The sequence below is a fragment of the Dipodomys spectabilis genome, unplaced genomic scaffold, assembly GCF_019054845.1.
Source record: "Dipodomys spectabilis isolate Male_0828 unplaced genomic scaffold, ASM1905484v1 ptg000053l, whole genome shotgun sequence".
NCBI lineage: Eukaryota > Metazoa > Chordata > Mammalia > Rodentia > Heteromyidae > Dipodomys > Dipodomys spectabilis.
The window spans coordinates 2,127,591-2,155,088 of NW_024870730.1; the positions used below are offsets into that span (position 1 = coordinate 2,127,591).

The window sequence follows — 27,498 nt, forward strand, 5'->3', positions numbered from 1 at the left end:
TATGTTCATAAAGTTTAAGAATTAGAATATGATCTCTTTGGGAAATCATTATTCTGTCACAAGTACAGAAGTGTACAATATCTTGTATTAATGGCAATACATATTTATACTATGCATACATATGTTATATATGCATATGTATATTATTTGTATAATATTCATATATTGCAAATGTGTAATCATATATGTTTTCTTCATATGTTTTCTGAAAATTTTTGTTTAAAAAAGTTTTTCCTAGTCTTGAGTTAGTCACAAAAATATTCCTCCTACTTTATTCTCATGAGTAATTAGATCTACATGCATGTGCCATCCTGCTTAGCTTGAAAAATATTGTTTTATTCCATCTTAATATTATGAATGAAAATAACTTTGCCACCTGTAGTTGTGTGGAGACCATGATAAAGTCAATTAACCCTGAGTGCCAAATATTCTAACTATTCTAAATATTACCGCACAATTACCTGTTTGTTCCTTTTTAATCTCAATTGAAATAATTGCAACAATATTCAAAGGAAACATCTGTGGCTTCTTTTATTTAACCTTTGCACTAATAACCAAATCTAAAAAAAATAAATTATTCAACTGTGAATCGATAGCTCATTCCTGTAATCCTTGCTACTCAGAAGGCTAAGACCTGAGGATCATGGTTCATAACCAGCCCTAGGTAGGAAAATCCTTCAGACTATTTATCTCCAATAAACTAGAAAAAAAAAAAACAGAAGTAGTGCTGTGGTTCAAATGGAAAAGCACTAGATGTAAGCAAAAAAAGCTCAGTGATAGCACCCAGGCCATGAGTTCAAGTCCCGGGACTGGCACCAAACAGGCAAACAAACAAACTTATTGCAAAAATATAATTGTATAACTTAATGAACATAAAATTGGGCCCAGAAAAGCTTTAAGGAGCTAATGTCATTTCAAGAGCTATATAACAAATGTATCCTATTATTATTTGTTAGTAACTATTTTTTTTTGTTTATACACTAAAAAACATGAATATTCTTAAGCTATTCATTCACAGTTTAAAAAAAAGAACAAAAAGAAAAACAATGATAAGATCCACCAAATAACTGTAAATTTTTTACTCTTTTTTCTTTTCTTTTCTTTTCTTGTTGGTCATCATAACTCAGATTAATGATCAAAGAAGAAAAATCTGACATATAACCTACCCATGGGAGTGCCAACACCATAGCCTTTGGAGTCTATCAGACCACCGATCTGCGTCAGGTTACAGTTCCTCTGGGTGACAAACTCTATGGTTGTAGACTCCATGAGGAACGCGTAGTCTGAGGTGAGGACTCGTTGGATCCCTTCTTCATTGCTCTTCACCAGCACAGACTGTCTCCTGCTACTCATAAAGGCCCACATTTTGTCATATGTGGAGATTTTTGATTTCTGAAGGAAAAAAATACATATTTTAGTGATCATGATCTTAGCTGTCAACTCACTTCCTTTAATTCTCTCCCACCGTCCTATAGTTAGTTGACAAATAATTTTAAAAAATACCTACAGGAAATAATGTCAAATTTATCAAGTTCCTCTCAGTAATTCTTTCTTGTATTTCCTGGTGTGATATTAATTTTTTAGTAAAGATATTAAAAGGGTCTTCTAAAAAAAGTTAAAACTATTAAATTACAGAAAGTAATAAAAGCATCACAATTAACTTCTGTGCCTGTATCTTACATGTGTATTCTGTGTGGGTCATTTTTCAACATCACTGTAATACTAAATATAGAAGACAAAGATACTGGGCATACACTGATCCCATCAGACTATTGACATTTTCACTTGTTTTCATAAATTTGGTTGACTACTACCTAGATGTTGTATTTGTGTCCAAGAATACACAAAGGTATAGGTTGAAGACATGAGGATAATTCATTAGAAATAATAATGATACAAATGAAGAAAGTATGTTTCCATTATTCATACAATTACATAGTAGCATTAGTTAGAAAAGTCACCCCAATTGTTTTCTCATAATAAATACAAAAGTCATGAATACGAAATTTAAAGAATTAATGCTTATCTGGTAGACATACCACAGCAGTGAAAAATTGGAAGTCATTTTACTCAAAGCTTTTTCTATGATTTCTTCACTGGTTTTGTTGTGTGGTTACAATTTCTAACTGTGTAAGTACTTGTTTGTATTTCCCAATTATGGCATTAAAATGTAACTATGCAGAAAAGAGATGAGAGATATTACTGACTTAGACCATTAACTTTGTGTATGCATATTTTTAGCTTGTTATCTAGAACTCCATATTTAGATAAAGGATATCAGAAAGTGGTGTTTTACAATTTTAAGGATGGCTTGTATTATGCTGAGTTCTGTGTTAGATGAAATAAATACAGTAAGCTTTTCTTCCACTGGATCTATCCTGGACAAAGTCTAATCATATTTGTGTGATTCCAGCAATTTCATATACAAGCAAATTTTCTGAAATTCAGGCCTATTAAATAATCTCCCTCATAACAATTCCCTTTCAAACATGAAAAGGAGACCTAATCTTTGACATTTTTAGACAATTCTCTTACTTCTATTATTTCTAAAGCTGTGACTCACAGTTTAGACAATTCTGTATACCATGAATATCATCCAAATTTTAGCATTTGAAGATGATTAACAGAGTAATTGTAAAAACCATTTGAAGCGAATTCTTAGTCTGAAGAAGAATGTTAAGGTATATTTTCTCTATAACTCTCACCATTGATAAATAATTGATAATATTTGCTTGAGTAACATATAAATGAATTTGGAAGAGAGGGTTACAGAAAGAGAAGTAAAAATAAAAATTCTAGCCCAATTATTAATTCAATATATATTCTCATGTCAACCACATAAGCTGTTAAATTTGAGTTTAAACAGCAGTCAAAGATATTTGCTGAACTTACAGGGTCATTTTGAACATCAAATGAGATAGTGTTGGGAAATGCCCCAAATAGCAATAAGTTATTTTTACATTTTAATTATTTTTTTAGAAGAAAGTAAAGAGACTCCTCCTTGGGGCCCTCATTCTCCTCCTCCTCCTCCTCCTCCTCCTCCTTCTTCTTTCTTCTTCTTCTTTCTTTTCTTCTTCTTCTTCTTCTTCTTCTTCTTCTTCTTCTTCTTCTTCTTCCTCTTCCTCTTCCTCTTCCTCTTCCTCTTCCTCTTCCTCTTCCTCTTCTTCTTCTTCTTCTTCTTCTTCTTCTTCTTCTTCTTCTTCTTCTTCTTCTTCTTCTTCTTCTCCTTCTCCTTCTCCTTCTCTTTCTCCTTCTTCTTTTTTTTTGCCCAGGCTGGATTTTTTTCTTAATGTTTTTTATTGTGAAAATACTGTACAGAGAGGTGACAGTTACATGAGCAAGGAATTGAGTACATTTCTTGGCAAGCATTATTGCCTCTTCCTTTGTTTTTCCCCTAACATCCCTCTTTCCCTCCCACAACTACACTCCCCCCCACCTAAACTGTAAAATTCGTTTTTCAACATAATGTCTTGTACATTTCATGTTTGCAATTGGTCAACCTGTATCCCTGTTTAAACATTTTGTTTTTTCTGTTCCCCTCCCCAAATTATACCAACATCAAATACAGTGAAAACAGGGATTATACCATGGGGGAGGGACATACAAAGAAACAAAAAAATCACATGGTACTTTATAAATATATTTAAAAAATAGCAAGAAAGAGAAAAACACTTGAGTCCCTATCTTGGGGTTCATTTCGCTTAACTTCATTTTATTTGGTCATATGTACATAGCTTTTGACCTTTCTACTTGTCCCAGACATATACTAATTATTGCAAATAAGGGAAACTATGGGATCTATGTTTCTTTGGACCTAGTTTACTTCACTTAATATAATTCTTTCCAAGTCCTTCCATTTCCTAACAAATGGGGCAATGTCATTCTTTCTGAGGAGGCATAGAATTCCATTGTGTATATATACCATATTTTTTTGATCCATTCATCTACTGAGGGGCATCTGGGTTGGTTCCATATCTTAACTATGGTAAATAATGCTGTGATAAACATAGTTGTGCTGGTAGCTTTTGTATGGTCTTGTTTGTGATCATTTGGCTAAATGCCCAAAAGTAGGATTGCTGGGTCATACGGGAGCTCTATGTAGACTCTTTTGAGGAACCTCCATACTGCTTTCTAAAGTGGTTGAACAAGTTTACACTCCCACCAACAATGCAGTGGGGGGCAGCTCTCTTCTGAGAAGAGAGTTTAACCCCCTACTTTCCTTTTGCAGCTTTCTTTTGGCTTCAAATAAAGGTGCAGAAATGGTGGGAAGAGAGAGAGAGAGAGAGAGAGGAGAGAGAGAAAGAGAGAGAGAGGAGAGAGAGAGAGAGAAAGAGAGAGAGGAGAGAGAGAGAGACATTGTAATCCATTATCATGTACAAACAACATATTCTAATTTTGGGGGTGTGGTGGGGGAGTTGTGAGGCTTGAACTCAGGGCTTCAGCACTGTCCCTGAGCATTTTGCCCCTTGAGCCATAACTTTATTTCTGGCTTCTGGGTAGTTTATGGGAGATGAAGGCCTCACAGGTTTTACTGCATAGGCTGGCCTTGAATCACAATGTCGACCTACTGATGAGCTTAGGAATATAGGTGTAAACCAATAATGCCCAGCTAAAATATACTCTAAAATATACAGCTAAACTATACTCTAAAATATACTTTTAAACCTGTCCCTCTCCAAAAAATCTTACTACAGCCCAATTTTTTTTTGAGTTTCATCAGTATTCTTTCTCTCCCATGTTGTTGGAATAAATGTTTCTTTACCAATATCAATGTGGAATGTGGAAAATAAAGACATTTGTTTACTTAGAGTAGGTCAGTATTTTTTTGGAACACCGAAGAGTCAAGAAGGTTTAGAATTATTTAATGAGTCTGTGGTTTAAACTTGAGTTCCACTAACAAATACAAAATAAAAAATAAAAAAGGCTAGTTTAGGGTAGAAAGCTCTACTTAGTAGATTAGTTGTGCTTTAGGAACTCACAAAAAGATTTGTCATGTGGAATAAGATGTTGGTGTTAAATTCAGTATACTAGTCAAAGCTAATAAAGTAGGATTTTAGAATCATCCTTTGATAAACTTGCCAAAAACAATAGAAGAATAGAAGGCAGAGAAAAATTGTACAGGAGAACATGGACTTTAGGATTAAGTTTTGTTGGATATTGAGTTTCAGTGGTTGGCATGGCATAGAAATGAAGTTTACTAATCAGACAAAAGAGGGTAAACAAAGAAGGAAGAACACCTGGAAACTTAGGAACCCAGGAAGGTATTCTAGTTCAATGAAGTAAAAATTCCACTTACTGTTTTCCAAAACAAACAAACAAAATACTCTACAAATAATAAGGACTCAGTTTTGGCTGAGTGTGAGAATGGAGTATTCCTTGGTTAACAGAAGTTAATTAAGGACTTAGAAGTCATATTAAAAGGGAAGCATTAGGGGAAAGTATATCTGAGCACATAAGTAAAAAAATAATCAAAAGACAGAATGCTGATGATCAAGGCCAGTAAGAAATATTTTGATTTGAATAAGATTTTTAAAATTAAAGAGATTTGAACATGTTTAAATGTCAATGGGTGGGATAAATGAAAATGAAAAAAGAAAAAATGACAATGTCAGTATAAAAGATAAATAACACCAAGTTCCTTTGCCTAGCATCTTTCTAATTCCACTTCTACTCCTCCAATACACACACACACACACACACACACACACACACACACACACACACACACACACACACACACACACACACGATCCAGAGTAGCCACCATTCTCCTTTCTGCTTCTATAAGTTTTACCTTTTTAATTCCACAGACAAGATCATGTAGTATTTATCTTTCTGTTCCTGACATTTACTACTTTGAATGGTCACCAAGGATAATTATATTGTATCGTATAATTGATAGATATGAAAATTATTTTGATTTTCAATAGAGAAATCATTTGATAATATATCCATGAATCAAAAAACAACATGGCTCTTGTCAGTTATATCTCAATATAATTGGAAAAATAATGCAAGTTTTCTAATAATATGTTTCAAGTAGAACTTAAAACTTCAACTGACTTGAGCTCTATTTCAACATATTTATGTCAAAAATACCTGAAATTATATTAACATTTTAAGTTCTATTGTGTAGAAGAAACACTCAGACTGATTTATTTTTAATAAGGTGGAAAATTGATGAACATTCTTAAAGTAAAACAGGCTATAGAATCTGGAAGAGTGATATAATAGATAAAAATCTGCTTAATTTAAAAAAAGCAAAGCATACTTAAGTGAACAGGTAACTAAAACAAAATCAATAATCAAATATGGATACATGGTTGTCAATTGAAAGTCATGTGATTTCAAAAAGACCTATCAAGTACTGAAGATTGTAAGATGAAGCCTAGGCTGGGCACTAGTGGCTCACGCCTGTAATCCTAGCTACTCAGGAGGCTGAGATCTGAGGATCATATTTCAAAGCCATCCCAGTCAGGAGACTCTTATTTCCAATTCACCTCCAGAAGACCAGAAGTGGCACTGTGGCTTAAGTGGTAAAGATCTCGCCTTGAGCTGAATTGCTCAAGGACAGCGCCCAGGCCCAGAGATGAAACCCCCTGACCAACCAAAAAAAGGAAGAAGCTTATGGACACATTCAAAGTACAAACTGTTACACAATTTCTTATGACTTTGGCTAGTCTCATTCAGTGAAATAGCTAGAAATCATAGACAAGACACCTGATATATATGGCTGCACCAAAATATCCATACCCTTTGATAGACATCTGGCCACACTACTGTGGAGAAATAAGTACAAGACAAAATGTCAGGAAATACTCAGGAAGTAAGACTGTCCTGTTTGCTGATTCTACAAAATTTATTAGGAAGTACCTTTTGGAGGATATGTTACTTAAGAAGAAAGATAAACAATTAAAAATAGGTAGAAAGAATGCATATCATAAAATAATTTGCTATAAGGAAATAATTGAAAAATAATGAAAAAGGAAATAATTGAAAAATAATGAAAAAGTATTGTAAAGTTCAAAAGTGTAGTGAAGTAAAAATCAAATTGAAATTCTTGGAAAAAATAGAGTTCATGTTTTACTACTTGTTTCCTTTGGACATGAGGGAATGAAGGTGACCTGTTAAGAAAATTTTTCTGACGGAAGTTAAACAGACTACATGATGTGATTTTAGAGAAGAATGTTAAGTACTATAATACATAATAACTTGCCTGGCAAAAATGTAAAACATCCTTAAAGATTGTCTTTTGAGTTATGTCATACATAGCAGTTAAGACAGGTTAAGCCAGCAAAATAAATTTAAAGTATGTCTCAGAAAGGTCCCATGAAATACATAGGAAACCAAAGTCATATAATGTGTTCTTCAACTTCTCTAAATAAAAGTGTTGTCACTCAAACTTCTTATACTTGCCACTGAGAACACCAGTACAGATCTCTTCCTATTTTATTCCTTATTTAAATATTTTCTATATCCTTAATACTTCTTTGTTACAGTGAAATGATGGTCTCCATGTTTAGCAGATTATTTGATCAAAGTTCTGAAGCTTGGGAGCTGCTTTGGTTTGTACTCTATCATCATAAAGCCAATGAGACCAGATCATATTTCATTATCTGCAGTTAAAAGCTTATAAAGGCAGCTTCCATGGAATAAAACATCAACGAAAACATAAAAGAAAAGACTCTTGAATAAATATTAAGTCAGATAGGTATATCATTTCTTTACATTTTCTTCACATATGCCAACAGATTTTTGTGCTTTGCAAAGATCATGCATTGCAAGTATTTGAAAAATTTGAAATATATCTCTAATAATCTAAAACTAAAAGATACATTTGCTTATTTGCAGCTAGCATTCCAAATAAAGCTTGCCATTTCAAAATTATTTAGCCTTTTGCAATTCTCAAATAATTATGGGACTTATCAACACTTCAGAATCATTTGGTAAACTGATCCAGTATCAGTGTAAAGACAGTACTTTATAGATTTATTTCTATTCATTATAAAATATTATGGAAAGCTAAGAAGGTAGGCGTCATTCATATCATGAGCATGAGTTTTCATTACTTTTACTGTGGTCATTATATTCTTGAAAATATTGATACTGTCTTTTATTATAATAAAAAACTTTCATTTAAAAATAATGTTTTAAATATTCAACAAATTGTCTGTCTATCTTGCCTACTGTCAAATATAAATTAAAATTTAGAAACTCTCATGTGCTTATTGGAACCATCATAAGCCTGTCAGACTGCTCTAAATAATAAGAAAATTCCATTATCAATACTTTAGTTGTTAGAATGTAGAATTTGTTAAGTATGTTCCACAAGAAAGTTTGTCTCCACACATTAAATGAAAAATCCATATAATAATTTTGTTTTAAATGTCATAACTACAAAGCACTATGAATGGAAAATGGGTGCTGATTTTAGTGTTTACTAATCATAACATTAGAAGTGCTGACTTTAACTCAAGATTCTAGAAATGTTAGCCATGTGGTAGAACGCCAAAAATATCTTGAAGCAATTTATTTTCACAGAAACAAATTTAATTACTTCTCACTTAGAAAACAAGCATTCATGAATGTTTTATCTATAAATCTCTTAATATATTTCTTAATAGATAATATTTAAATAAATATTAAATTAAATGAATAAAAATATTTCTTTAATAAGTGAATAGATGTTTGATCTCTTAAATCATAAGTGAAACTTTGCTATATAAATGAATATGGCAAAAATACTCAAAGGGAAAAAGTAATTTCTAACCATTTTTCATGAAGTAAATTGGATTATACTCAGAACTTCTCTAGTCTCAGAGAATTATTCTCTATTAATAAATTGGACAGAACAAACTTTCTTTCAAATATCAAATATTTGGTAATGAGTACTATCGATACCTTCTTATTTTCTTTAGAAAAAGTAACCTTTTGAGAAAAGCCCATACCAAGATCTTCCTCAGTAACAGAATTTGGCTGAGATTTGCATTTTAATTTTTTATTACAGTAAATAAATTGCCAACAATACTGGAACATATGTGCTAGGTAAGAACAGCTGAGCCCGACCTGGACTCATCTGACCTTGGTCACTAGGAAATTGAAGTTAATTCAGAAAAACAGGACTGAAGCCATATGTGGCTCCTAACTAGAAGCAGATCTGAGACCAGTGCAGTGATCTGAAAAGCACTGGTTGTTAGCAAGCCTGTCAGTCCTTGGAAGCATTCTGGAAGTTTTATCTCAAAGCATCTGCAGTCTCCTACAACAGGATATTTGAAGGGGAGGACAATGAGGAAGAGGGAGTAGCTCTTTGTGTTATTCTACATTATTAAAAGAAGAAAAAAAAGCAGCATAACTGAGCATATATGTTAGGTAGTAAGTTTAGAACTGTTTGATGCAGTTAGGAAGTTGATTTTCTTACAGTTTCTGGTCACTTACTCTCCCTCCATTCAGTATCTTTCAGAGTCTCCTGATCATTACATTTTATTTATGTATTTTTGTAATTATGTATTTATTGTGGTACTGGGTACTGACTCTGTTGACTTGCATGTGTTATGCAGGGACTATATAACTTGAGCTATATCCCCCAGTCTAGTTTTGCATTTATCTGTTTAGTTAGTTATTATTAATAACTTTGCCCTGGCTGGTCCTGAACTTTTAATGTTCTTTGCCTCTGCCTCCCAGGTAGCTGCATTTATAGGCATGTTCTAGCACGCCCAGCTTATATTGTGTTCTTTAATAAGATTTCAAATGTTGTTGATACTATTAATCATAGTAATCAACAATGCATTTTGCTGTCATTTAGATAAATTAAAATAAAATTAGAAAACCTGACTAAAAACAGACTAAGTCAATCTGAGCCCTCCAATAATATACAACTTCCCAGATCTATCTAATAAAAATCTTCCTTACCACAACCATCAATGTTATGAGAGTTTATTAAAAAAATCTTCCTGAAAACCATACTGATGCCTCAAACATCAGAGTATAAGACTGAATGATTTGTGTAACTAATAAAGATGAAAAAACATATATGATATGACTGTATAACACATGCACATAATCATAGGGATAGGAAAACATTCTACCTTTCTTCTCTCTAATGTGATCTGATCTCCCTAATGAGTAAGATTAGCAAAAGCACTGAGTTGTTACTGGCTGTTAGGACTTTGAGCAACATGACTGATGATTATCTGCTCTTCCCAAGTGAAGAACCTCCAAGGCTCAAAGCTTTCCTTTTAAATTTCAGCTCCCTCCATTCAATAATTCATTTGCTTATTCCAACATTAGTTGAATAGTGAGTGGTGAGCATGCCTGCCTGTCTTTATACAGAGATTAATCAAAACAAAGCATGACCCCTTCACTGGCAAAGCTTAAAGTCTCTAGGTACATGACAAGGAAACAGAATCATCAAGGACCTGGTGAAAGTCATGACAAATGACAGCCGCAGCTGATCAAGCAGGTATGACAAAGTCAGAGGATATAATTCCTAATCCTTTACTTGGTAGTCACACCTTTGCTTGATCTATTCCTAATCTTTTTAACTGAAGTTCCAAACTATGAATAGCAATAGAATACAAGAACAAAAAACAGTCTCTGCTTTTGAGATTTTCAAAAGGTCTCCATTTTAAGGCATCACTTTTTCTAAGGTTTCTAAACTTCTTTGGGAGTTGCTGAAAATTTGAAGAAATAAAAAGCATATGGTAAAGTTGGATTATCAAAGTCTGCACAAATTCCCCATTTTATTCCCAAATAGTAAATAAATGGTTTGAAATGTGTCCCAGAAGAGAAATGAACCATTTTAACTACAGCTTCATCCACTGGCTGGACACAATGATCACAAATGTAGTAACTGTAAAGTGACTTCATTCATGATTACACAAGTCATTCATCTGAGACATCCTCTAATTAGAAGAACCACATGCTAGCTTAGAGCTTTGAATGCACTATTTTCCATGGCTAAAGATAGATACCTAGTTTCTTCACTTTTGTTTGGTCTATGCTCACCATCACCTATTCATGACTTTTAAAGTTTATCTTATTTATAATTATAAACCCTGCTTGATCAGAGATATCACTATCTTCCTCCTGCCTTATTTTCATACAGAGAACTTAATGACTATGCAATATATTATTTTTTTATATTTCTTCATCAGTTCAGTCTCTAATCTCCACCTACTAAAAGTTAAATTTGCAAGGGCAGAATTTTTGTATCTCCTAATATCTCTTGTAACCAGAACAGTGCCTATTGTCTATTAAATGCCTATAGCTATTTATTGAATGTATTAGAAATATAAATTAATAAATAAGTGGGTTCTATGCAATTCTTCCTATTACATTAGATTTGGAAGATGAAGATATTAACTTTAGTTCTTGCATTACCAAAGTAAGTGATCTTACTCTCAGATTTGGTTTATGGCTTAATTTGGTAAGTAAAAATATCACTGGCTTAGTTGTAAAGCAAGGTTGAAAGATCATTGTTCTAAGTAAATAATTCTAAGCTCTAATTAACATAAAATTCAGCTTTAATCCCTTAACGAAAATATATTTCACACTCCACATACATCAAGAATGGTAAGTGGGGCTGGGAACGTGGCTCAGTGGTAGAGTTGTTGCTTTGCATGCATGAGGCCCTGGGTTCGATTCCTCCGCACCACATAAGCAGAAAAAGCTGGAAGTGGCACTGTGGCTCAAGTGGTAGGGTACTTGTTTTGAGATGAAGAGGTGATGTACAGTGCCCAGGCCCAGAGTTCAGGCCCAAAGACCGACAAATATATATATACATACATACAAACATATGCATGTATATACATTTATATATATGGTAAGTAGCAACCAGCCAGGGTTAGTGGTTCATACCTATAATCCTAGTTGCTCAGGAGGTAGAAATTGGGAGCTAAATTGCAGCTAAGGTAGGCAAAATATTAGCAACACACCATCTTAACAAAACAACTAAGCATGGTGATGCTTGCTTGTCATCCCAACCACGAGATAAGTATAAGTAAGATGTTCTTGATTCAGATCTACTGGACAAAAATATTAGACCCTACCTGAATACCAACTAAAGCTAAAACAGGTAGTAGATATGGCCCAAATGGTACAGGCCTTTCCTGGAAAGATATCTACCATGAGTTCTAACTCTAGTGTCACAAAAATAGCTAAGTCTTCCCATTTCTTATATATTGATCTCATTCTTAGGATATTTTGCCACCATGGGGGGGATCAAATAACAAATGTTCGACAACTGTCTTTAATTTGTGGTTTTACTGGTTTCAAATATTTTTATTTCTGTTTTCACTGTTGCTGCCTTTACTGCTTATATCAACTTCCAGAGCCAATATTATCAAAATTATAAAATTTCTGAATGTCAGAACAAACCAACTCCAAATACCCTCTGCAACTCCTCAGATATTTAAAATTCACCTCCAATAATCTTTTTTATCAAATTACTGATCATATGATGTATTTCCCATCCCCCCCAACTTTCTTTACATTCAATATCAGTGAAAATTATCCTAATCTATGATTGAAACCTGATTGTTTTGTTGGGGTTTTTTTTGCCTGCTTGAGCTACTAAATTCCTTTGCTGTTAATTCTCCACCACTGAATCCTCAGACCCATCAAAAAATACAAATTTATAAATTATGAGCTGTTCCTCCTATGTTTAATTTCAATTTGTGTGAACCTCAATGCTCCATTGAGTGTGTCCAATACCCTAAACTCACTAAACTCTCTTTTCTTTGGCGTATCTAACCCAACCTCCATGATGAATCAATTCCAACACTTAAGTGTTCTCTCCATCTGTTCCCAACAGCCCAATATATCTGGCGAAAATCAGAGCACTGAGTGTGAAGTTGGAGTAGGTGTAACAACATTGCTCACAAATCTTACTACTTATCACAGTATCTTCTCTACGAGTTGTCATTTCTGGAAACTAAAATTTCTGTGAACTCATTCATTTTAGACTGGCTATCTTTGCCTGTACTTCATAAAGAAATTCTCAACCTTCTATGGAACCATACTCACAACCAGTTCTAATTTCTTCTTACATAAAACATGTTTCTGTATAAAAAATAATGTCTTTGCTTCGTTTGTAACCCTTCTTCCTAAAGAGAATCCTTTATGTTCTGCTTTGGATCCCATCATAATCCTGAATCCTTTTAAGGAGTGTTATATAATTCCTTCCTCTATAAATACCACTCTCTTTTAACTAAAAACACAAATATGCTTAAGACTTTTAGGTCTTGCCTTTCCTTCCTTTGGGTATCATAATTTCCCTCTGAATTTAGTACCTTCAATGTTTCTTCTGTTTCACAACAGAATCAGTTATGTTCATGATTCTATTTCCTAATTTTTCACACAGTTCTCTACCATGATCTGTCTAAGCATCCTCCTTTATTAAAGGACTTTTGAAATTTCTTTTAGTCCATGTCCAGCCTGCAATGCTTTCAAGCTCTCTTCTATGTGTAGGCACCCAGCTCCCATCTCTCTTGTCCTCCATTGTTTCTAACAATCAGAGGAATGGATCATGGTTTGAACCTAGCAGGGTGTGGTTCTTAGAAATCTCATATTTCATCTTATCAACCTACACTTTATTAACTCACTTAGCATGCCTCAGATTACTGAGGTGAAGTAGGTGCTATGAATTAATGAAATAATAAAAGAACAATTAACTATGGAAAACCAGATTATGAAAAGGTATGTTACTTCAGATGTATCTAAGGAAGAATTCAGTAATATGTACTTCTTAATTCATCTTTTTTAAATTAATAATGCATAAATGTATTATAAAGCACCTTAAAATATATTCAATCAGGCTGGGAAGGTCGCTCAGTGGTAGAGTGCTTGCCTTGCATGCATGAGGCCCTGGGTTCAATTCCTCACCACCACATAAACAGAAAAAGCCAGAAGTGGTGCAGTGTCTCAAGTGGTAGAGCACTAGCCTTGAGCTGAAGAGCTGAGGGACAGTGTCCAGGCCCAGAGTTAAGGCCCCACAACCGACAAAAAAAAAGAAGAAAATATTCATTCTACCATTTTTATTAAATTTAATAATTATGTGGATAGATTTAAATGATAGTCTAATTACATTAACATTACAGTCCACTAAAAGATAGGTGAATATGGTTGCTGATAAAATAAGTAGTAGCTATTCTTTTTTTTTTTTTTTTTGGTCAGTAATGGGTCTTGAACTCTGGGCCCAGACTTTAGCACCTATGCTTAATACACAATACTAGAATCATTTCTTATGGTACAAAATGAAAATTAAGCTGTTTAGAAGTCTAAAATAATACTAGTAATTCTAGAATATTACCTTCATTCAGTACTGTCAATCAATATTAATTCTTACTTGCATGATGTATTTGGAGTTGAACCCAATCTTTTCTCAAATATAAAATTATATTGAAGTAATCCTCCCACCTGAGACAATGGTCCAGAATAAAGGCTTATCATACATGATTAAGCATCATTAAATAACTTGTTTTCTCTAACATTATCAAGTAGCTTATAGGTATATATTTTATAACAACTCAAAAATAAAAGTTCCAAGGATTTTCTTAGTGACTATACAACAGCAGCACTTTGAGTTGCTTCCATTGTGCAATTGCAGTCATTCTTTTTTCTCTTATGTGAAGTCAATAAATTTTTATTTAATCATTTTCATATGTGATTCCTTCACTGCCCATCAAAGTGAAGTTCAAGATTTCTCTTGAAATCTAAGACAGCCCTTTTTAAAGCAAACAATTCAAGCCAGCCGTACCACTGCTCAGGAGGCAGAAATCTAGTTGCTATGTTCAAATGACCAACAAAAAGCTGCAATGCTGATCAGCCCTGCCACGAATCTTTTATTATGGCTTCTTTTAGCACTATTACAGAATTACTGATGACACATCTAAAATCTTTGAAATCTCATTCCACAAGCAAATTTTGGGATCACTTTAGTTAAGTCCAACAGCTTGATTCAACTGCTGACTGTCGGCCTAGATAAAGAAAAGCATTTGCTGAGATCATTTCCTCTAAGTATTATCAATATGAATTGTCAAATGCAGTCATTTTTTAATGAATGTGTTTTATTAAAAAGAAAACTACATCGTTAACATGTAAAACACTTTTAACATCTGCATGGAAATACAATGATAACCAGAGTTAATTTCAATTGATGGACCAAATAGTGCACTAAGCGAAATGTGACATAGGTAACTATGCGGATATCTGAGAGTAAAAGATCTAGAAAGCAATTAGATTTGCGTTTTGTCTATGTGCATCTAAAAACAATGAAACAGATCAATGAATTATTCTGAGAGAAACTTATTAGAAGAGAGAGATATTCCAAATCTGATTGTTAACGCTTTTTCCCTTGGGTGGATATGAATGTGGAATGCATGTCATCATTCTGAACAGGTTGAGAAGTGACAATTTAGAGATGGACAAAAATCTGCATCACTGATAAGAGAAGTGGTGTGCCACAGAGATAAGAAAGCTCGATCATATATAAGAGAAATAACTGTGCCCTTTCAAGGGTAGTTAGTTGACATTTAAACATGAAAGACAAATGGAGACATGTGAGTCAGAATGTTAAGCTAGGGCTAGTGTAATTGTATGTCTTTCCAATACAGCAATTACAACCTCTTACCGTTGGCACAAACTCAGCATCTGCTGAGGTGAACGTCAAAATAACTTCCCCAGAATGTTTTTGTTAATGTGAAAGACACTGCAGATACCTAAGCATCCTGCCTTTGCTGATGGGGAGATTCCTGTAACACCATCCATCATAAAGATATCATGTCAGGAAGACATCAAACCAGATGGTAATGACAAGTTTTAAGATGGCAGTTTGACTAACTCTAGCCTTGAATTTCAGCTGATACATCATTTTGATTTGATAAAAGTAAGCAGAACTGCAAGATTAACCCACTGATTTTCCAGAACAAACACTAGTCACAAAATATGTATGTAAAAGAAGCTTAAGCAAATTTTATCGTTTTCAAAAATTTAGTTAACCAACTAAACACATGGTTGTTCATGACCTTTTAAATGACTCCCCCCATTAATGCTTGAAAATGTATTCCAAACAAAAAGCCATGCAACTGAAATCTCTCACAGAATATTGTAATTGTTGCTTATTTTAGGAACAGAAAATAAAATATTACATTAAATAAAATTCATATTAATAGAATTAATATTTCTTCAAGGCCACCTTGAAAAAAGCTGCTTGCAAACTAGCATGTGAGTTTTTGAAATCATCACACAAACACAAAAGCTGAACAACCAAAGAATCAACACCGAAGAGATTAGGCAGGACATAATACTACCATACAAGAGACAAACAGGTAAGTATAGATAGAACATTTTGTCTCACTGAAATGAAGCAAAACCCCATGAACAAAACCACATCTGGGAACAAGTCTTATAGTGCGGAAGGCTGTAGTATAATGGGTAAATTGATGGGGGTTCAGACTTCATAAACCTAAGTGATAAAAGTTTCAGGGACCATCTGCCATGGAATACACAGCAAAATATTGCTGCTATGGGGCTAGAAAGATGACCCTTATAGTTACTGAATATATGACAGCCTTGAGCTTTGCTCTCCAGTTTGAAGATATGTAGGAAGTACATTTCTGTTCCTTATAACAACATCAACAACAACAAAATTCCAAGGGGAGCAATATATGTAAGGAGGAATCATTTTGAAATATTGCAGAGTAGCTCTTTCTTTGAGCAAGGCCTGTTCTCAGTAAAAAAAAAAACAAAAACATGCTTAACAAACCCTGACATGCTAGAGTTGAAGAGCCCAACTTATTCGGTAGAAAGAAAATTACAATTCAATGCCTCTCTAGATGTTATGGTTTTACAATCAAATGTCCCGTTAGAGGTTTAGTTGCCAGATGATGTTGGAAGTGATGGATCTTGAGTGCTACAACCTAGTCACTGGATCAAAGCCTTGATAGATTCATAATATGCTGTGATTACTGGGAGGTGGTGAAAAGTAAGAGGTCCAATTTCAAATTAAATACCAGAAAAAAATGAAAATCAATGAAACAAAAAATAGGGTAACAATGGAGAAAAATCAACAAATCTAAAACCTTTGAAAAGATCTACAAAGTCATAATCATTTAGCAAAGCTAATTAAGAATAAAATAGAGAATATACAATTCACTCACATCATAAGTGAAAAAGATGACATGATGATGCAAGCAATGGACATTAAAAATTACCAGCTATATCATGAATACCTCTGCTCAAAAATCGACAAACCCAGATGGAATGGACCATTCCTTTCAAAAACACAATCTATCAAATTCATGAAAAAATAAGCATACAATAGGTGAAAGTATATACCTACTAAAAATAGAAAGAATATATATATATATATAAACTAAAGCAGAACTCAACAGCACCAGATGGGCTCTCTGATTAATTTCATCTAATATTTTTTTATTTTTAAATGCAACTATAAGAAAACGATCAATTTCAAAATAGTCAAGAGTCCTAAACAGATCAACAACTACAATAAGGAAATATATTGTAACTAAGCAATTCATTATCTATTCATATAATATCTTAGATAATATTATATGTTATAATATCATATGTATAAATATATTCTTTATATGTTATGAAGGCAGATTAATTTTGAATCACAGGAAGATAATAGAATGGCTACTATCCCAACTCTGATATCCTAAAGGCTTAAGAGTTTGTGGAACAATGGGAACTCATATGTGCTGTTGATAGGAATGCAAAATAATAAAGTTGGGGTAACAGTTTATAAAACAGATAGAAAATCTTTAAAAATATATATACTTCTTCTTATCATATGATCCAGTAATCTCACTCTGATCTCCCCATAAATCAATTGAAAATATATATTGTCCCCAAGAAACACATATTCAAACACTTGTAGCAATTTCAATTAAAAACTATCCAAGTTTAGAAGGAAGCAAGATGTCCATCAGTACATGAGTGGATATTATGTAGTCCACCTACACAATGAAATTATATTCAGCATTAAAGTGAAATGAACCATCTAGCCAAGAAAGAAAAGACATAGATGAAACTTGAAAGCATATACAAAATAAAAGAAGCCAATGGAAAAGACTTCATACTGTACAATCCCAACTGTGACATTCCACAAAAGGCAAAACTGTAACAACAGTGAAAAGAGTCCTGGTTACCATAGACTAGGAAAAGAACAGGATGAGGAGACAAAGCATGGGGGATGTCTCTGGCAGTGAAATTACACCGTATTACATTGGAATCACCTTTTAAAACCCACACAATATACAATACTAAGAGTGAACTACGAAAGTTCCAGTGGTGATATGTCAATGTAATGCTGGTCAGTCATAAAAAGAAAATGTACTCATTGCCTGATTCATGTAATTGTAGTCCCTCTGTACAACAGCTTTATAATAATAATAAAGTAAATTAATTTTAATGAAAAACTTGTACAGTTATGGTGCTAAATGTGCAGGGGCTAATAATCATACCAAATGTTTGCTTGTTTTCTGCTCAATATTGCCTTATACCTAAAACATTTCTTTAAAATGGAAACTATTGGTTAGAGAACACACATATCCTTATATATATGCGTATGTTTATATACTTAGATATACATATATTCATACACTTTCATATAGCTTAAATAATAAGGCTTCAATATCTTAACTATAATGTAGGCTTTCTAAACTATATACATATGTACATGACTTAATCTTACATGCTCTCTCATTTCTATAGCTTCCCCCACTCTCCCCCCCCCCCCCTGCACCCTCCCCCAGAGCTGAGGACCAAACTCAGGACCTTGCGCTCGCCAGGCAGGTGCTCTTCTGCTGAGCTAAATCCCCACCCCTACATTTTCTTATTTCTAAAATACCTTTTGTAAAATAATCTTTTAATAGTTTCCCAAGGAATAGTCCATATTCTTAGGTGTCTGCCATACAGGACTATCAGTTCCTCCCTTAGATAGTATCCATTGTTGTTGTATTTCTCTGTGGAGCACACACATAGCAGAGAGGTATGTGGTATGAATTTGGAAGACTAAAATAACAAGGAATGACAAGGAAATAAACAGACAAAAGGATGTGAATTATTTCAATAAGTAACTTGTATCTTTATGTGTTTCAGGAAAGCTTAATCTTAAATGATTACTTCTTATCCAAACATCTAGGCAGTGTATGACTGCCCTTTAGTGCAGCCATTTTGGGGAAAAGGTTTTACACCTTCTCCAGCTTCTGTTGAAGGCAATTCATGAGGAGAAATAGAGCTAAACAAGAACTTTATCCAAAGAGATTCACATTGATCCATAAACTTCCATAAACTAGGAAAAAGAAAATAGTATAGCATTAAAGAACTGAAATTTCTGGAGATGCTTATAACCAGTTAATTTCAAATAACTGTCACAGAAACTGACTTGGAAAATAGCTTTTAGACATTTCCTCATCATGATGTAAATAGGGAAGTTATTCAAATTTGGTGAACATTGTGTAGCTTGTGGTGGAAAACTACACAATAAAAAATTAAAAGTTTCATTAACTCTATCTTCCAATTCTTTTACTATTCTTTTTTTTTTTCTGGTCAGTCATGGGGCCTGAACTCTGGGCCTGGTCACAGTCCCTCAACTCTTCAGCTCAAGGTTAGCGCTCTTCCACTTGAGCCACAGCTCCACTTCCATCTTTTTCTGCTTATATAGTACTGAGGAATCCAGCCCAGTGCCTCATGCATTTAAGGCAAGCACTCTACCACTGAGCCACCTTCCCAGCCCTTCTTTTACTATTCTTATGTTCAGAGAATGTAGACTACTTACCTACACATTTCATAAAATAGCAAACTAAAATGTATACAACGATGATTATGTATGAGTTTTTGAAATGTTTGTCTATACAAGTTTATTTCAATTAATTTAAACCAGTAATTCCACTTGAGGTTAATTTCAAGTACATTGACCTAAATCTATTATGTAATTTAAGTTTGATGGTATTCATACAGTTTGTTATAAATATGTATAATTGTCTATATGTATTAAAACATATACTAAAACTTATTTTACTTATTAACATATAGTGTGCAAAAAAACTTATAATAATAATAATATTTTGAAGTTTTTCCTAACATATTTAATGATAAAAGTCTGATTTTTATTCCTTAAGGTCTCATTAATTCTAGTCAATATTTTAATGGCAATTCCTGTCAGTTCAATAAGGCACATAATCAAAATGAAATGAGTCATCTTTATTGGAGCAACTCTTTTGTTGGTGGTAGTGGTGGTCATCTGTCATGGGGCTTGGACAGAGTACTTGAGCTTTTCTGGCTTTCAACCCTGATCATCAGATCTCAGCCTTGTGAGTAGCTAGGATTTCAGACACCAGTGGCCAGCTGGAAGCAGCCCTTTTATTGGACAACATGATACTCTGCAAAAGTATCTCATAGAACAAAAAAAAAAAAAACACAAAGGAATTTTACATATTTTCCAGAGGTAGTTTTACAATAAAAAACTGATTATGCTTCTATAGATTTGAATATTTAATATTATTCACAGTTGGACTTGGTGGCTCACACCTGTAATCTCAACTGCATAGTAGGCAAAGGTAGGTGGATCTTGCTTCAAGTCGGGTCTAGGGAAAAAACTCAAGTCCCCCTATCTGAATAGTTACTAAATTATAAAAGTGTAGGAGTCATGGCTCAAAGACACACAATAACTGACTGGCAAGTTCTTAAGTTCTTAAGCACAATTTTTTTTCATTCTTACTTTCTTACAAAGAGGAAACAGGGTATATCCTAATAGGTTTCAAAATTTTCCAATACATCTGGAAAACAGCACATGAAAGTCTACTTTACAGCTGAGTCATTTATTTTTAAAGAATCTTAAAGATGAACAGAGAGCATATGTGAAAGCATATTTTTCCTGATGCTAAAGCCAAGTTTTAATATAATTCAAGGTACAGAAAAATTGAGAAAAACTACATTGACAATACTCATGAGAGTAGATGGATTGTGGAGAAAACAGTTTCTAAATAGTGATTCAATGTGACAAATGCATGACCAATCTTTGGTGAGTAAACATTGGTCTTTAGTAGTTCAGATCGATGAGGAAATACACCCATGCAAATAGAAGAACACTAAAGCTAACAAAGGACTCTATCTTGTTCTGCTTGCTTTCTGAAGCACTATATTCTGATGAGGCCATAAACACACAGAACACAAAGATTACTACTCAGCAATAGGAACCTCTTGCTTGTCACGGCTGACACTCCATTCCATGCTGATAATTAAACCATTATTTGTCAAGTTAATATAGTAATCAAATGATAGTAGCTTCACATACATCTTGCATAAGAAGGGTGTTCTGCTCAAAGATTTTAATGGCAATATTCCTTAATGTTATTTTTATATCTTAAAAAAATCAAAGAATGACTAAGTCCATGATTATCTAAGACAGTAAGAAAGAAGCAAAGGTAATTTACAGATGCTGTAAATTTCTTTCTTTTTTTTTTTTTTTTTGTTTGGTTGGTCGTGGGGCTTGAACTCTAGGTCTGGGCACTGTCCCTAAGCTCTTCAGCTCAAGGCTAGTTCTCTGCCACTTGAGCCACAGTACCACTTCTCGCCTTTTCTGTTTATGTGGTGCTGAGGAATTGGACCCAGCGCCTCATGCATGAGGGGCAAGCATTCTACCACTGAGCCATTTTCCCAGCCCCTAGATGGTTATTTCTTCAACAGCTAAAAAAATTAAAGATAGCATATTTTATTCAGGGTTCATGTGAATTTTTCATCCCAGCCACAACTTGTGATGATGCAGAGTTTGCAGTCTTACAACCTTAAAACATCCTTGAAATACCTACAATTTCAACATGCTTTGAACTTATCTAGTCTTGTTAAAAATGTAAGCCAACATACATTAGTCACATCAGTATCTTTATTTTAAACTGGACTTATTTAAGCTATTTTGTGGATAGACAGTGCAACATATTTTCATTCCTGTTCTGTGCTCTCTGTAATAAGATTGTTAAAAGCAATTTTGCTTGGTTATTTGAATGGCTATGTACCCTTTACACACACACACACACACACACACACACACACACACACACACTGACATATCCCTCACTTCCAGTAAGGGAATTGATGATTGATTAATTTGAACAAAACTCAGTCTTTGTCAAATCTTTCCTCTGTACAAATAAACCAAAGAAGTCAAGACATTTTGAGTAGATATTGAGGGAAATTAGAACATAGTCTTACATTTGCTGTATCACAGTATCAATAATTAGAACTTTCTAAATGAAATAAAGTTTGAAACTATGAAAATCCAAAATCGTTGGAACTGAAAGTTCATTTCTGGAGACAATGGGAAAATTGACAAAATAAAGTAAACATCAGGCAAGATATGCTCCATTTTCACATACCAGTCTTAAAGTTGTTGGAGCAAAGATATCATGAAAAAAGCTTCAATGGCTGACATGACTATTTAATCACCTATTAATTTATTCAGAGGACAAAAATTGCCTGTTCCTTTAGACATTTTGATTAATCAGGAGTCCTTTTAATTTCACATAATCTAACCTGTCTATTTCAAACAAGTGACTCTGTACCTCTATTCCATATGCAAGCTGGCATGAAAGTTTAGTATATATCTGTCAATGGGCCTGTTTCCACATCATGCAATGCCTGTAGTTTGTTTTACAATGTTTACTGATACTTAATTCAATTTCCAAATAAGACAAAATGATAATGATCTATGTCAAAGTAGTGATGAATGCTTACACTGTGAATTTTCATCTGGTGAATCACTTAAAAAGGATTTCTATGGCATTAAACACAGTGAACTACTAAGAAACAGCAATGATTATCAACAAATTAATGTATTTTGTTACAACCCTTTTCTGGTTACTTTGCTGTTTCTTTTTTATTTCCTTGTAGTTTATTTTTATTGAAATAAAGGTAAAATGAGAATGAAAGAGGTATTGGTGATCAATTCTAGGTATCCAATAACAAGTAGAACTTTCCTGAAAAATCTATTTATCCTAGCTCCATATTTATCCTAGCTCTAACAGAAAGGGTAAAGGCAGTCAGTCAGGAGTGCTAGGTTTCTGCACTAGTTCATTTTCACTATGGGAAAGTCTTGGGCAGGTCTCTGTTTTTCATAAATAAAAATTTCCCTCTATAAATTAAAATACCAATTCCTGCTATATGTCTGCTTTTCAAGATTACTGAGAAATAAAATAATAAAATTTAACATATAATCAGTCATTTTATATTCACAAACCAAAATATGTATAAAATATCAGTTCTTTTTTAAACATAATGTTGTATAATTTTAGAGCAAGAGAAAAGTGAATCAGTTATTACCATTATTTGAACACTATATGCTTAATATAGTTATATTTTCATTTGTTATGTAGTCTTTCTTCAAATGAACATTGATGGTATAACAATTTGTACTAAGAGGCAAAAGGAGATGACAAAAGGCTGGAAATGTAGCTAAATGTCCTCAATGAGAAAAATTCAGTTTGAGATCACTGAGAGATTTAGAATAACTATTGGCAGAAAATCCATAAATAAATAAATAAAACCACGGGGCTGGATTCAATTGAATGTGACATTGGGAATAGATAGACTTCAATATTAGCTTAATATCTTTCTCCCACACAGAAATAAATACATACATCTATTTTATATTATGTCAACATATACTAGCATGACAGATTTAAGTGTATTTCTTTTTTTTTTTTTATGTCAGTCGTGGGGCTTGAACTCTAGGCTTGGGCGCTGTCCCTGTGCTCTTCAGCTCAAGGCTAGCACTCTACCACTGAAGCCACAGCGCCACTTCCAGTTTTTGAGTGGTTTATTGGAGATAAGAATCTCACGTACTTTCCTGCCTGGGCTGGCTTTGAACCTCCATCCTCAGATCTCAGCCTCCTGAGTAGCTAGGATTATAGGTGTGAGCCACCGGCGCTAGGCTTAAGTGTACTTCTTTCAAGGATAAACATGTACGTTTCCCAAAAGAAAGAAAATTAGAAATTTTTTAAACTATGGTACCATTATTAAGTGATTAGGTGAAGTATAATTTTATTGTAGATACCAATATCCCAATTTATATCCCAATTTATCCCAATTTATGGCTACTTATCAATGTTGTGGAGCAAAGACCCTATATGTTTTATAGTCTCGGAGTCCTTTTTAGTTCTTAGAAGATATTTTACATTGTGAGTGTTTAAGAAACTGAATTAAGTAACAATAAATGTATTTGAAAAATATCTTAGGGGGCTGGGAAGGTGGCTCAGTGGTAGAGTGCTTGCCTTGCATGCTCGAGGCCCTGGGTTCGATTCCTCAGCACCACATAAGCAAAAAGAAAAAAGCTGGAAATAGTGCTGTGGCTCAAGTGGTAGAGTGCTAGCCTTGAGCTGAAGAGCTGAGGGACAGCGCCCAGGCCAAGAGTTCAGGCCCCACGACCGGACCCAAAAAAAGAAAAAAAAAGTCCTAAAATGAATGTTTATCTCTTGACAAATGAGTGGCTGTGTGTATTATATGAATAAGACCTGTATTGATCTTCTTGCTTCCTTCTGCTGCTGCTGTTCCTTGTTTTGCAATACAGTCAACAGTGTGATAGTGGAAAATAAATTTATTACCTCTCTCCTACTAAACATTTGTCAAAACTCGATTCAGCAAAGTCACGGGATACAAGTTACAGAAATATTCCAAAACATAAACATACACACAAAAACGTATATGTACCTATGAAAAAGATATAATGAAGAATATCTTAAAATTAGAAGTGCATACACACATATATAAATATATATATACATGTATTTCTCATTTGTGATTTAAGGCTGCATCTAAATTATATGTTGAAGAAAACCTACACACATTTTTTAAAATTCCTTCCTAAACCAAGCTATTTTAAGCATCCCAAGTGGAAAATTCCTTAATAAAAGCTGAGTTCATCGTGTGATTTAATCTTTAGAATATCCTCTCACTTTTCCTGTTGATTAAAATAAAAGTTTAGTTTGTCTGGAGAGTTCAAACTCCAGTGCTTCTCTTAGAAAGCTCTGCTGAGAAGTCATTAAAGCTTGCCTACTGTGCTTCTGCAAGCTGAACCTGATCTTGTGACCTTTGTGCTTCACTGTTAAAATTTCAATCTGTCTGAAATCACTAGCTAGTTTTTATTTTTGCCTTAACCAAATCCTCTCCGTTGACCTCAGTTGGTTTGGTCCTCACCCACATGCACTGTGATTGATATCAAAGAAGAGCAGCATTAAACATTTGCTTTCACCGCCTCATTATCTTTCCTCTTGGTTATTTTTCTTTGAGTCCTTTTTGATATGTATGAATTCATTAGAAACTGACAAGAGGCTTTTGGCTATCTTATGCTTCCCCCTAAATAGGCTTTTATCTATGTCATTCCAAATGCTACAGCAATATCAGAATATATCACTCTTTTTTCCTTGAGACCATAGAGCGATTTTATTTGTTCAAAAAACAAATAATAGGAAAGAGAGTTAATCGGAGGTCACATTACTCTGTCTTTCCTTGGGAACAACAGGTTGAAACTGTAGAGAAGCTATTTACAACTGTCACTGACTGATCCTTCCCTTTGCATTCATCTCTTAATTAACATAAATATTAAAACTATTGAATACAAGGACATCTGAAGAAAAATAAGAAAAAAATCGTTATTGCAAATCATTCAAACACATTGCACAGCAATTTAGTTTTAAGGGTTATTCGTAGGAAATGGTTTTATCTTTTCTACAAGTACAGTATCATGATGTTCTATTTATAAATATAAATCTACCTGTATATATATGTATATACACACACATCTATCATTTTCCACAATGTAAGTCTTTTATTTTCTTACTATGACAAATGCCAAAAAATTATATTTTTTAAAAAAATTTATAGAGAGTAGACTTGGCATGGAAATAATGAGCAAAGATTAATCCTTGAGAAAATATTATGTTAGCCCATTAGGGTATATAATAAATTGGTATTTCTTTAACATTATATTTTATTTTGCCAATATAAAAACTGGGGATTTTAAACTTGTTACTATTTATGTTTTCATTTATTACTAATGATAAAAGAAAGGAAGTAAACCACAAGCTTAAAAAATTAAAGCTAATAAGATATTGGGTATTAGACTCAGATATCCCAAGTGTATACTCGCATTTCCTACTGTTAATATCAAGTTGCTAAACTCTCCAAATTTCAACTTCCTCATCTATTATATAAGACTATAGAACTAGCTAGACCCTGGTGCCTCATGCCTGTAATCCTAGCTGCTCAGGAGCTGAGATCTGAGGATCGTGGTTCAAAGCCAGCCTGGACAGGAAAGTCCTTGAGACTTTTTATTTCCAGTAAACTATTCAGAAAAAGTCAGTAATGGAGCTGTGGCTCAAGTGGTAGAGCACTAGCCTTGAGCACAAAGAGGTTCAGGGACAGTGCTCAGGCCCTGAGTTCAAGCCCCAGGGCAGCAAAAAAAAAAGAAGAAATAAAGACTGTAGAACTAATCAATATTTGTGGGTGACCTATAAAGTATTGTATCTTGCATATGGGAAAGATACCTTTTTAAAAGAGTGATTTGATGTTTATATTATGATTCAGAATTAACTAGCATTAGTACTTAAGATAACAATTCCACACAAAGGAAAAATATCACAGTAAATAATTATTGTAGTGAAAATATTCTAATGTGACTCAACAAAAGTGAATCATAGAACGATGATTTGTAGTTTTTTGTATACATTTTTCACTCATAGAATTTTTAGGTAAAACATGCTATCCTCAATTTTTAGTTCTTTTATTTGGTAGATTTTTTACTCACAATGAAATAATTTAATATGCACATTTACACTAAAATGAAGCAATATTTTGGTATTTCAGTTTCTGCTTTAAGGAATATTCGCTAAGTAAGATGTAAGAAAAGTAGAAATTTAAAACAATGAGACAAATATTCCCACAATTACCCTCTTAATTTTTGGTGTCAATTTGTTATTTTACATAGTTCCTCATTTCAGATATGAAGAAGAGAATTGAAATTGTTTCCAAACCAAGACTATAATACATAACCTAAAACTTGTGAATAGCCTTAAAAATCCCTTTGACTGTCCTTAATAAAATTACAATTAGAACAATTTTTCAAAGCATTTCTGCCCTCTTCATTATCTAACACGATATGTTTTTATTTTCATTTCATGTTCTATGTTTTGATTTTCTTTTTCTCCTCAGAGCTCTTCAAGGTGTATTCCGTTATAAACATTCTAACTTTCCTTGTTCTCCAGAGAAAATGAAAATATTAAGTGGAAATTGGAGTGAGCAAAAGAGCAAAGATACATTGCATAGTAGTTTGGAGGTATGGGTTGAGTTAAAACCTTAGCTTTGACACTTTGTCTTTCAGCATTCCTCAAACCTTATAACCTGTTAATTCCCTGCTTTTGTAAAGTAACTAAGAGGATTTGCTCATAAGAAGTGATGACAAAAATGTATATGAAGAACTGTCAA

General features: G+C 33.6%; 1 protein-coding gene across 2 annotated transcripts in view; it reads right to left on the minus strand.

The window, feature by feature from the left end:
• The window catches only part of Grik2 (glutamate ionotropic receptor kainate type subunit 2), a 564,289-nt gene that overhangs the window by 41,124 nt on the left and 495,667 nt on the right, over positions 1–27,498 (minus strand). For both annotated transcript variants that reach the window (XM_042679550.1, XM_042679551.1), the window contains exon 14: positions 1,167–1,392. In XM_042679550.1, the coding sequence (XP_042535484.1) occupies positions 1,167–1,392 (226 nt within the window). The remainder of the gene's footprint in view (positions 1–1,166; positions 1,393–27,498) is intronic.